The 12,257-nt window shown below is 42.0% G+C and overlaps 1 protein-coding gene across 2 annotated transcripts in view; it reads right to left on the bottom strand.

Annotated features, from left to right (window-relative positions):
* Positions 1-12,257, bottom strand: part of Edc3 (enhancer of mRNA decapping 3) — a 42,004-nt gene that overhangs the window by 18,880 nt on the left and 10,867 nt on the right. For both annotated transcript variants that reach the window (XM_021171667.2, XM_085844659.1), the window contains one exon: positions 4,068-4,403. In XM_021171667.2, coding sequence (XP_021027326.1) covers positions 4,068-4,403 — 336 coding nt within the window. The remainder of the gene's footprint in view (positions 1-4,067; positions 4,404-12,257) is intronic.

Raw genomic sequence — 12,257 nt, 5'->3', positions numbered from 1 at the left:
AACTACATTTAAACTTTACTGAGTAACCAATTCCTACTCAGAATTGTGCAGCTTGCTTTTCAGTCTACTTTATTTGATAATGATCACCCCACTCTACAAAGAAGGGCATGGGCTCAGTAGCTTCCTATTGGCCTTAGAATTCAAGATCTTTATTACTGAAACTCACAACTACCCTCTCAGCTCTCTATTCTTCAGAGTGAAACCGCTACCTTTTTCTTTCTCTGGGCTCAACTGCAAAGCATTACAGAAGAAAAGAGGGGTGGGGGACTCTAACCACAAGACCATATACAGCTCTCTGCAGTCAAGCAACCTAAGTACAGCTAGGCTCCTATAGCCACTCTTCCTTCACTACACATCCAGTCCCTTTCAGTCCTCTGAAATAGTCAACAGTTTAACTGAAGTGTTCAATTATCCTATTGTATCAAAATCTTCTGTCATATCTTTCTCATCTTTGTGTTTACACTTGATGGCCCAAAATCCTGATATATTAGCTTTATCTTGAATGTCAAACTGATTCTGCTTCAGTGTCTTCTGTTCCTCTCATTCTGTGCTAAGTCTTACCAAAAGTCCAGTAAGACTGGGATCATATAATGCTCTGCTCTAAAATCCTTTGGTTGGGCTGGTGAGTTAGGGTACAGGGTAAAGGCACTTACTACCAAGACTTGCTACAAGGGATCCACACAGTGGAAGAAAAGAACCGTCATCTCCAAGTTGTCCTCTGACCCAACATGTGCACTATAGCATGTATGCAACATACATACACATTTGTGCACACATATACATGTGTAAAAAATTATTTTTAATTAAAATGACAGGTCTGGAGAGATGGCTTAGCAGTTAAGAGCACAGTCTGCTCCTCCAGAGGTCCTGAATTCAAATCCCAGCAACCACATGGTGGCTCACAACCATCAGTTATGAGATCTGACGCCCTCTTTTTGTGTGTCTGAAGACAGCAACAGTGTACTTACATATAATAATAAATCTTTAGACCAGAGCAAGTGAGCAACCTTCATTCCCAACAACTATATGATGGCTTACAACCATCAGTATAGCTACAGTGTACTCATACACATAAACAAACAAATAAATCTTTAAAACAAAAAATGAAAATGACATCCTTCAGTTGCTCCCCAGGTGTAGGACAAAGCTAGCAAAGCTATACAAGGCCCTCTGTGCTCTGGTCCAAAGCTGCTTTTATTGCCTTCTAGTCACCTTACAAACTCTACTCTCAACCAAACCAGCTAGTGACCAACACCCCCCCACACAAGCCTTTTGCTCACTAGTCATCAGTACCTGCATTGTTTCCAATAAACATCCTCTTCTCAGCCTAGACAATCCTGCCCAAGAGCTTCTGTTCTGTTCCTTACTATAAAGCTTGCAACCCCACCTGAAGCTTGCCTGCCTTTCAACACCTAGCACTCTTACGATCCACACCCTCCTTGTGTTTTAGGCATTCAGGGTATCTTTCCATCTCCTATGACTCCCCACTCCTATTCCCATGCTAAGGACTGAGCCAAAGGCCTTAAGCACACAAATCAAGCTCTTGGCTGCTAAGCTATACCCCAGCTCTTCCTACTATATCCTTTTGTTGTTGTTCCTTTGGTTTTTTGAGATAGGGTTTCTCTGTGTACCCCTCCCTGGTTGTCCTGGAACTTGCTATGTGGACCAGACTGGCTTCAAACTCAGGGATCTGCCTGCTTCCACCTTTCAAGTGCTGGGATTAAAGATGTGAACCACCATGCCTGGCTCCTACTACATTAAGAGCAGGTTACAAATAATGAGCACACAGCAGTTTCTTCTGGTGTTTGTGTGCTTTTATGGGTGCATAACAAGGCCAGAGGCATGCACCACTACCACCACTACCCAGTCACGATCTTACTTTTTAAAGCCAGATCTAAAATAGACCCTGACACACTGGTTGGCCAGAAAGCTCTGGGAATCCATCCTGCCTCCATGTACAGAGTGGGCCATTTCTGAGACAGCTCTTTTTAGAGACTGCAGTCTGTTTGCCATTCATCAGATTTCACTTCTTATAACTACAGTTTCCCTTCTTAACTTGTCCACATACACAAGAGAAGAAGATGTATCAAATAGATGATTTCTCCAGATATCCCGGAGATGGCTTATCTGATGCTAAGTGACACGTGGAACTGAAGAGTGTCCAGCTCTTTGCTATTTGAATACTGCTCAGTAAAAACCTGCTTGAAGACTGTGCTTTGAAACTGGTGAAAAATGATGCTTTTTACCTGTAGCAGAGCTGCTCAGTGAAACAACTGTTGCTCTATTTCTAGCAGGAAAAAGGAAATGATTTTCTACTAACTGTTGTCAGGGAAGACAGGAAAACTGGGTGGAAAGAGGCTGCTGGGCTCCTGTGCCTTCCTGTCATGCACTAGGAGAGCCTCAGGCCACAAGCTGCTATCCCTGAGTTCTTGGTCAAGAACCAGCACATGTGGCACATGGTTTCTTGGAAAATAATTTCATGAGGATTGAACTTTCTATTCCTGTCGTTAAAAGATGTATGAAGGGGCTGGTGAGATGGCTCAGCAGGTAAGAGCACCCGACTGCTCTTCCAAAGGTCCTGAGTTCAAATCCCAGCAACCACATGGTGGCTCACAACCATCCGTAACGAAATCTGATGCCCTCTTCTGGAGTGTCTGAAGACAGCTACAGTGTACTTACATATAAGAAAGAAAGAAAGAAAGAAAGAAAGAAAGAAAGAAAGAAAGAAAGAAAGAAAGAAAGAAAGAAAGAAAGAAAGAAAGAAAGAAAACAAAGCTGGAGAGGTGCAGTGTCTGATGGGAAAATGAGCACCTGTTTGGTCTCTTCAGGAAATGTCTTCTTAGGCTCTTAAGGATCTGAAACGTCCTCCTCATCCTCACTGTGGGTCTTACCTTCGTAGTTACTTAACCACAAGGCAGACCATAATGCTCCCAAGCTCAGGCATTCCTTTGGTCTACATAATTCCAGGAAACCACATACCTCCTATTCCAACCCTGCTCTGCAGCATCACAGGGAAGACAGTCCAGAGCCACCGCAAGAACAGCAAGCTGGTAGGTAGGTAGGCCAGGGAGTGCGCCTAGCAGCTAATTTTGAAAAGCCTGAAAATCAGGCTGGGTGGTTGGTGGCGCAATCCTAGCATTTGGGAAGTAGAGGTCAGTGGATCTCTGAGTTTGAGGCCAGCCTGATCTATATAGTGAGTTCTAGGACAGCCAAGGCTACACAGGACTACACTATTCTTCAAACTAGAATGGAAACATACTCATTTTCTTTCTATTTAGTAAACAATTATGGCTTCCCTTTGGCTCCTAGGATCACTCAATGATCTGCATGCTATGTTCTAACAAATCTAGTTACTGTGTGGTTTGAGAAGGAAGGGTACTGATGAGGCAGTCCCCTATAGCCACTTTCATCTGTGCTTCAAGGTCATAGGCTGCTCTTCTAGAAGCCTGGAGCTGTAATACCAGCACCTTCATGGCTGCTCAAAACTGACTCTAACTCCAGTCCAGGGGAATCCAGTACCCTCTTCTGGGCTCCAAGTGCACTGTGCACACAAATAGACATATGCAAGCAAACGCCCATACACATAAAATTAAAGAGTATATCAATCTAAAAGAAAATCACTAAGGAAAGAGAACTACACTATAACACAGTAGCTTTTATAACTACAAAGGGACTACTCTGTTAGGAGAGAACCTTAACCAGCCAAACTCTCAGTGGCCAAGGCAGGTAAGGGCAGAAGGACAAACACATGTAAACTTTAATACTCCAATTTCAATACATGGATTTTACCCATCTTCAATTCTTTCTTGCATCAGCCAAAAACTAGTAAACAGAACTACATTTTTGGTGAAATAAACAGATAGTTATCAGGGAGACCAGACCAAAGAAAATGTCACATGAACACTGTATCTGCCAGATCTAGGACACAAAGGACAAATATTAAAATTACCCCTCTGCCATATAAACAATAACACTGCAGTAACGGCCAGGACACTAATTTCTGATGCAAGATGTTGACTTCTAAACAACCGGGTTTTTCTGTTTTAAGCAAACTCGGCCTGACTTACCCGTGCAGAACTCCTTGCTCACGCTGTGTGGTACTGTGATCCTACGGTACACAATCGGCTCCGATTCCAGGATGTTTTCATCATGGCGGTACCTAGCAGGACGTTCATTTGGGACACCCCGAGAACGGGAGCCACTTCTCCTCTCATAAGTGTCGATCTCCTCAAACACAGCCGCCTTGTCAAAAAGGGCCAGGTTCCCCTCAAAGTCAAAGTCTGTGTCTGGGATCTCCTCGATATCATCTCCAAAGCACTCGTCATCTTTATTCTTCATCTGGCCATTTTTTAAACCACTTTTCTTTGGAGTTGCCTGGTTTGGGTGCCTGCTACTAGATGACCCTGGGGGGAGGGGGGATAGAGAACAAAATCAGTGTGCAATGTACACTGTCAAAGGAAGAGGTTAGTCATCTTGGAGAGTAGAGTCAAAGAGGAAGGCGAGTGTTTCTGTATCACATTAGTAGCAAAAAAACAAAAACAACAACAACAACAACAAACAACAAGCACACAAATCTCACATGGAATAATCAATCTGAGAAACCACCCAAATAACTGAACATCAAAAGGCAGCTGTCCTGAAAAACCTTAATTAGTGCTTCCTTTCAGAAGGGAGGAGATGACAGAAGTTTTGTTTATTGAGGTTATTAATAAATCCCCCAGGCTGGCTCTGAACTCCCATACAGCTTGGATCACAGCGTGCACCACCATACAAGGCAACAGAAGCTTATCAAATACCACCAGGTACAAGAATGGAGCCCATGGGAAAATGCTGTCCAGCTCTTATTCTCTGCATAACCACCAAGGTTCTTTCTGCCCTAATTTACCCTCAGGTGAGACCACAGCAGGCAAGAATCCAGACAACCGATCCAGATAGTCTGAAAGGTCTTTCAATCCTTGTTTTCTCAGAGCTTTATCTCCTCTATATAAACATTTTCCAAACTTCAAAGACAAGCTGAGCACAACACACATCAACACTGTAGCACCCAACCACCCTGTAGAAACAGGGTGGTTTAGACTCTACTTGGCTGCTATAGGTCAATCAACGCTTCTTTTGCCATCAAAGAGAAAGTCCCATACATTTCTCCAAACCAACCATTTGCAGAGAACCAAGAATTATCTTTATAAATTACACCTACACATCATTTCAGCTCAACTGCATTGCTCCTTTTCACAATCCCTCCATGGACCAAGAGCTTTTCATAGTTTTGTCATCAATGTGTAATCTAGAGACTGAGGAAACAGCAATCATTAGAGTATGTGCTGAGCAGACATGACAGCCTGAGCGTGGATCCCTAGTACAGATAGAAAAGCTGGATGCAAGGTGGACACGGCTGTAGCTGAAGGACCCTGAGAGCTATTGATGACCCAACCAGCCCAGGCAAATCCGCAAGTCCCAGGTTCAATGAGAGAGATTCTGTCTCAGAGACTGGAAAGGAATGAAAGTGGGCACCCAGTGTTGACCTCTGGCTGCACATGCACATGTGGATGTGTATTAGCATGCACACACGCATAAAAAACCACACAGACGCACACATACACAATGTACATGCACAGTTACAGTTTGGGGATGGGTTGAAGCCCAGCTGGCAGAGTGCTTGCCCTGCATGCACTAACTCTGGTGCCACACCTGTAATCTCCACAATGAGAAGGGGAGGCAGAACTCAAGGTCACCTACTGGCAGAGGCCACATGAGATCTTGTTTTAAAAAAACAAAACAAAAATCCAGAGTTACATATAGTCTTATATCTCCATTAGACAAAGTGTTCACAGCACAGCTTCCAGGCAGTCAATACACAGCTGACAAATTAATCCACACTAGTGAAGCTATTTTAACATTATTAAATATTATAAAGTATAAATATTATACAAGTATAACTCATGTTTTCCTAATGCTTGGGTATGGAAAAATTTTTGCTGGTTTTGGTAGTAGGGAATCTTGTGATTTCGGTCTCTGAGAAAAAAACAAAACACAATGAAAATACTGAAGGGGAAAGAGTAGCTGAGATACCACTGACAGTTCAGATTATAAACCCCTAAAAGGGAGAATAATTCAGAGAGTAGACTAAATTGCATTTTCATCAGTTTGTCAGACACTTCCCTGAGGCATGCTGAGCTGCACAGCCAAGGGCTAGGAACAGACTGTGCACAATCAATACTGACTACAGAGAATAAAGTATACCAACAGTGAGCACGTGGTGTGGACTCAAATCTTAAAAGGTCCTCAGGTGTGTGTGTGTCCAGAGGAGGACGTCAGCTGTCCTGCTCCATCACTCTCCAGCTTATTTCCCGAGACGGTCTCTCACTGAGCCTGGAGCTAGGCTGGCAGCCCCAGAGATGCCCGTCTCTGGCCTGCACAGGTTACAGACACAGGTAGCCATGCTCGGATTTCACTTGGGTGCTGGAGATCTCAACTCAGATCCTCACACTTCCACACAAGCGCTCCTACCCACTGAGATGTTTCCTCAGCCCAGAAAGTTATCAAGTGCCACAGAGCTATGGGTAAGAAATAGAGCTAGGTTAAGAATGGGAGAACAGGCATGAAAACACAAAGTTAAAACAGTATGCGATCAGGAATATTTGCAGTTAGAGGGCAGAAAGCACAGGACAAAAAGTCCATCTCTCAAATAATCAATGCACTGGACCAATATGAAATCAAGTCCTTATGAGGAAATAGGCACTAATAGCAACCCAATACAAATAGTAGCCCAATTCCAATAGTAACCCAATGGCCTCTCCAGTAGATGTGCTCATCCCAGGTCCAAACAGGACAATCCACTGGGATGCAGAAGATATCACAAAACATTTTATTACTCACTTGTAAGTAAAAACTGTAGGAAATTGCACTTCATGAATTTACTATGCTGATATACACTGGCATCCCTATGAGGTTTCATGCCAGCAAATCACTATCATTTCTGAGGTATCTGGAGAAAAACCTGGGATTCTCTACTTAGTAAGTCTGTACATTCAAGTGCTTTTTGTTTTTGTTTTTGTTTTAAAACAAAGTCTTGGGACTGGAGAGATGGCTCAGTGGTTAAGAGCACTGACTACTCTTCCAGAGGTTCTGAGTTCAATTCCCAGCAACCACATGGTGGCTCACAACCATTCCTAATGAGATCTGATGTCCTTTTCAGGTGCATCTGAAGACAGCTACAGTGTACTGAGATATAATAATAAACAAATCTTTAAAAAAATAAAAAGAATATGTTATATTGTTTGGTATGCAACACTACGGAAGGCAGCAACACAAAGACTGCTGCATCAACAGGCAATACTTACAGGAGCCAATCAATAGCTCTTATGACTATCACAGAAATGTATATATCTGAACACAAGAAACTTAACAAAGTAGTATCAGTTGACAACAACAAGAAAGTTACTATAGTATGTTCTTAATTAATATCACACTAGCAAGGTCATGCTCCTGAAATGCCCAGCACAAGCCAACGAAAATAAGCCTAAGTGGCTGTCCACAACAGCTTCTCAGCATGCTGACAGCACGCCCACCACAGAGGCAGCAGGTTTCATGACAGAAAATGGTGTCTGCCCTGAGATACTGGGCACTGAACCCGAGTTTTGGCTTAGCTGTAGAACTCTCCAAATTTAACTTGCACCCAGGGCTGTTTATTTAGATTTCAAGTATCTGTGGCTTGTGCTCTCTCTCCACAAGAGTATCCACTCAAGAGCTATACTCTAAACTAGAACTATCCATTTTCCCAATACTATCATCGATATTTTTTCCAAGAAAATACTAACAAATCCCAAGTCAGGAAAAAAAATGATTAGGAAATAAAATGACTTGGTTTTTTAGCGAAAAGCAGGTAAGCTAGCCAGTCAGTTGTCAGTCTCGCAGTTCCTTAGACTTTACTGCAGATCCTTGCGCGTCCCTGGTGACTAAGCATGCTCAGTACTCGGCTCATTTCGCCCATGGGTCTGGCAATGCATTTAAGCAGGCTGGCCTCTGGCCACTGAGAGAACAAGGAACGTCCCTTGGGAAAGATAAACAGTCCTTCCCAGGCTTGCATACCTTTCAAACAGGGACCAAGCACTAAGACTGGAAACTGGCCTTCCTGTGCCATTTTTCTGCCAGCCTTTGATACACAGGCCCTTTGGCCAGAACATTTTGTAACAAGCCCACAGTTGTGTAACCCTAGTGTCACTTACTAACTGGCTTCTGTCATGCATATAGTATAAAGAGGAACTTTGTCCTATACTTAAGGTTCTAAAGGGTGCCTGATAGTCAAACGGAAATATTTTGGTTCAGACTCAGAATTTATGACAGAAAGTCTGTCAACATTGGAAACATTCTGATCATTTACCAAATTACAGCCCTATTCTTTCCAGCCTGGCAAACAGACAAGCACCCCCAAAGAGATACAAAGTCAAGAGGACTTCTAGTAGAACCATGGAACCCTATGTTCCAACCTCAGGCGACTAGCAAATCTAATAGTTCATTAAAGCCCAACCACACTGCAACAAGCTAACATCAACATCTGTCCATTTAAAAGGTTTAATTATACGTTCCAATTTCTATCTTCAATAGAGGAAGGGGGAACCTGGCACCAAGTAACATAATGTTGTACCTATGATTTTATATTACTTCTAATTTTGTGCATATGTGTTTCCGGACTGGAGTGGGAAATGCCTCAGAGGCCAGCAGAAATCATTAGATATTCTGGAGCTGGAATTACAAGCACTAAGAGCCCCCAAAATGTCTTATCTGTTAGACAACTTCTGCTTGTATAAAAATGAGCTCAGAGCCCTTTCATGTTCTATGAACAAAAGAACCGTAACAATTCAACAGCATGCAGCTAATAAATGACTGCCACATTCATGACACTGTGATTTCAGAAGAGTGTTTTATCAGTCTCTAAGAGCCGTTACTTTCAGCTGACATGGGACTTAAAAAAGAGTTTTTTTTAATTTTAAATTTATTATTATTGTATGTTTGTGCACATTTGCACCCAAGACACAATGCCCGTGAACCTCTGATCCTCCTACTTCTACCTCTCAATTGCTGAGATTACAGGCATGCCCACAAAGATCAGTTTATGTGGCCCTGGGGATCTACTCCAGGTTTTCATGGTAAGCATGCACTCTGGCAACTGAACCGCATCACCAGCATGACAAATATGATTTTTACCCACACAGAAACCTACATACACTTAATAAACCTTAAGTGATTTTCCTCATCTGGACCATATGGTTGATCCTCCCATGGCCTGAGCATCAGCTCCCACTTCCAGGATCCTGCCCTGTTTGAGTTCCTGTCCTGACTTCCTTCAATAATGAATAGCAATATGGAAGTATAAGCCAAAGAAACCCTTGACTCTCCAGCTTACTTTTTGGTCATAGTGTTTCATTGCATCAATTGAAACCCCAAAGACACCATTCAAACAGTTAAGATATTGTATGACTTAATCTGACATCCTGGAAAGTGAAAACTAGAGGACTGCTAAGAGAAAGTGGAAACAAGGGAGGGGCAGCTGAACAGGTGAGGCACAGAAGCCTGGTTAGGACACTGAAACTATGCTATATGGAAACTGAATGACAAACGTTCCACCATGCACTTGCCAAAAACCCATAAAACATTATAGCAAAAATATTCAAATTACTCAGTAGGTTTGAGGAATCCCAAGATGGAATGAAAAATGGCAACCATCTGTATTATGAATATAAGAAACAAATCAACATGGGTAAAAAACTCTTGAGTAACCCGGAAAATAAATGGAATATGTAAGATGAAAGGCAAGAGTAATCACACATATGCTTACATTCTCTGTGACAGTCTCCCACAGGGCTGGGGAGTACAAGTTAGTAATTCTGATATAAACTGAGTATTCTCCATCTGAAATACTTGGGTTCAGAAGTGGTTGGGATTCTAGGAATATCTGTACATACATAAGCCATCCTAGGAATAAGACCCAGAACTGAACACAAAATTCATAAATGCCTTTTTCACACAGCCTGAAGGTGATTTTATATAATATTTTTAGTATACCTGATTTTGATGGCAACCTGAGACATGTGAATAGGTATGGAATTTTCCAATTGTGACATCATGTCACTATTCAAGTGTCAGATTTTAGAGCATTTTAAACGTTAGGCCTTCAGATTAGTGGTGGTCATCCTGTATCACTACACATACACTGAACCAAGTAATAAACAGATGGCAAATGGTGGGAGTCGAGTTTCTCACTGTTGGCGTGAGGGATGGTAATAAGTGAAAGAAGGTAAAAGTGATCCATAATGCATCATTTGAAGAGATGGCTCTCAGTTGGAAAGAGCCGGACCCACATGGAGGCTCACAACTGCCTATAACTCTAATTCCAAAGGATCTGATTGACATCCTCTTTGAACCTCTGTGCCATGTGGTACACAAAAATTCATGCAAGCAAACACATAAATAAAAATAAATAAATCTTTAAAAATACTAATCCATGAATGTATTAGTTTGTTTCCTGTTGCTCTGAAAAACACCATGACCAAAAATAACATGGAGAGGAAAGGGTTATTTGGCTTACCCTTTCCAATCACACAGCTCATCACTGAGGGAAGGCAAGGAAGGAACTCAAGCAGAGTAGGAACCTGCAGGCAGGAACTGAATGAAGCAGGGCCATGGAGGAATGCTGCTTACTGGCTTTCTCTCCATCATTTGCTCAGCTTGCTTTGAAATACAACCCAGGACAGCTGGCCAAGGAGTGGCATCACCCATGGTGGGCTGGGCGCTCCTACATCAATCATTTGAATCAAGAAAATCTCCAACAAAAGTGTCTAAATGGAGGCCACTCCTTAACTGAGTTTCCTTCTTGCTAGGTGACTGCAGTTTTGGTCAAGTTCACAAAACTAACAGACACAATGAGATAATGGAATAATGTTGGAGATGTCAGTACAGACTCACATTTAGCATAGTAAACATGGTTCCAGACATAAATATTTATACACATTTATAAATATAGACACGTCTGTTTCTTTGCTGTCAGTTATAAGGATGACAGTAATTAGCAATGAGTAAACCTACTGGTTTTAAATACCAAAAAAAGGAGACAAGGAGCCTGATTCATTTCAGGCTAAGGCAGAAAATGCACAAGATAAGCCTCAAGTTATCTTTAGTGTCATAAAGGAAGTATTAGAGAATAAGAAACTATTTCCCTGTAAAGTGTTCCTATAGCCAAAGCTGAAATAATATGGCACCAAGTGGCAGCTAGGGACACAGCTCATGACACAGCACCTGCCTAACCTGCAACACCCTGAGTTTACTCTCCAACAGCAACAAATAATTATAATAGAGTAGGGGCTGGGGAGATGGTTCAGTGTGGTGCTATGTAAGCATCAGGACTTTAATAATTCAGATCCCTACCATATACCCAGACAGACAAACAGACAGACAGACAAACAACAGACACACACACACTTGAAATCCCAGCATTAGGAAGTAGAGACAAGAAGACCATAGGAGGTCAGTGAGCAGCCAGTCTGGTCAACTGGGAGCTCCAACTTGAGTAGGAAACTCTGTCTCAAAAAACAAGGTAAAGTGCAGAGTGTGACCGAAGGAAATACCCAGTGTAAACCTCTGGTCTCTACAAGCACACACACATGGACAGATCAGCATACACAAATGCACAGTGCACACAACAGGCACATACACACATAATCAATGAGCCAAGGACAAAAACCTACTTCTACTACTATCAATGAATCAGTAAGACAGGTATGTTGACACATACCTTTAATCCCACCATTCAGAAGGCAGAGACTCACAGATCTCTGTGGGTTCTAAGCAAGCCTTGTCTACATAATGAGTTCCTAGTCATCCAAGGGCTACATAGTGAAACCTTGACTCAAACAAAAAAGGGCATAAATAAATACACAGGGTAGGGATCTCTGGTACTGATACTTCCAAATAGTTTATGGAGACTTTGTTCCAACAGTAATTTTTCACACTTTGGATTTAGGCTACACAGAATTATTTTACAAAGGACAAACTCAACGTGCTATTTTAGTCAGGTGACCAAAGTCACTGTGGAAAGTCATTATTACGGTCATTACACAGACCCTTGATACACTATAATAAAATGGTATTTTACCCTTTGTGTTTTTCTACCCAAAATATACTAAACTAATCACAAGAAAAATATCAACTCAGGGGCTTTCTACAAAATAAATGACCAGGGTGTATCAAAAGTATCTGTCAAC

The sequence above is a fragment of the Mus caroli genome, unplaced genomic scaffold (assembly GCF_978045245.1).
Source record: "Mus caroli unplaced genomic scaffold, Mus_caroli_1 scaffold_11, whole genome shotgun sequence".
NCBI classification, from domain to species: Eukaryota; Metazoa; Chordata; class Mammalia; order Rodentia; family Muridae; genus Mus; species Mus caroli.
This window is presented reverse-complemented; position numbering and strand designations above follow the sequence as displayed.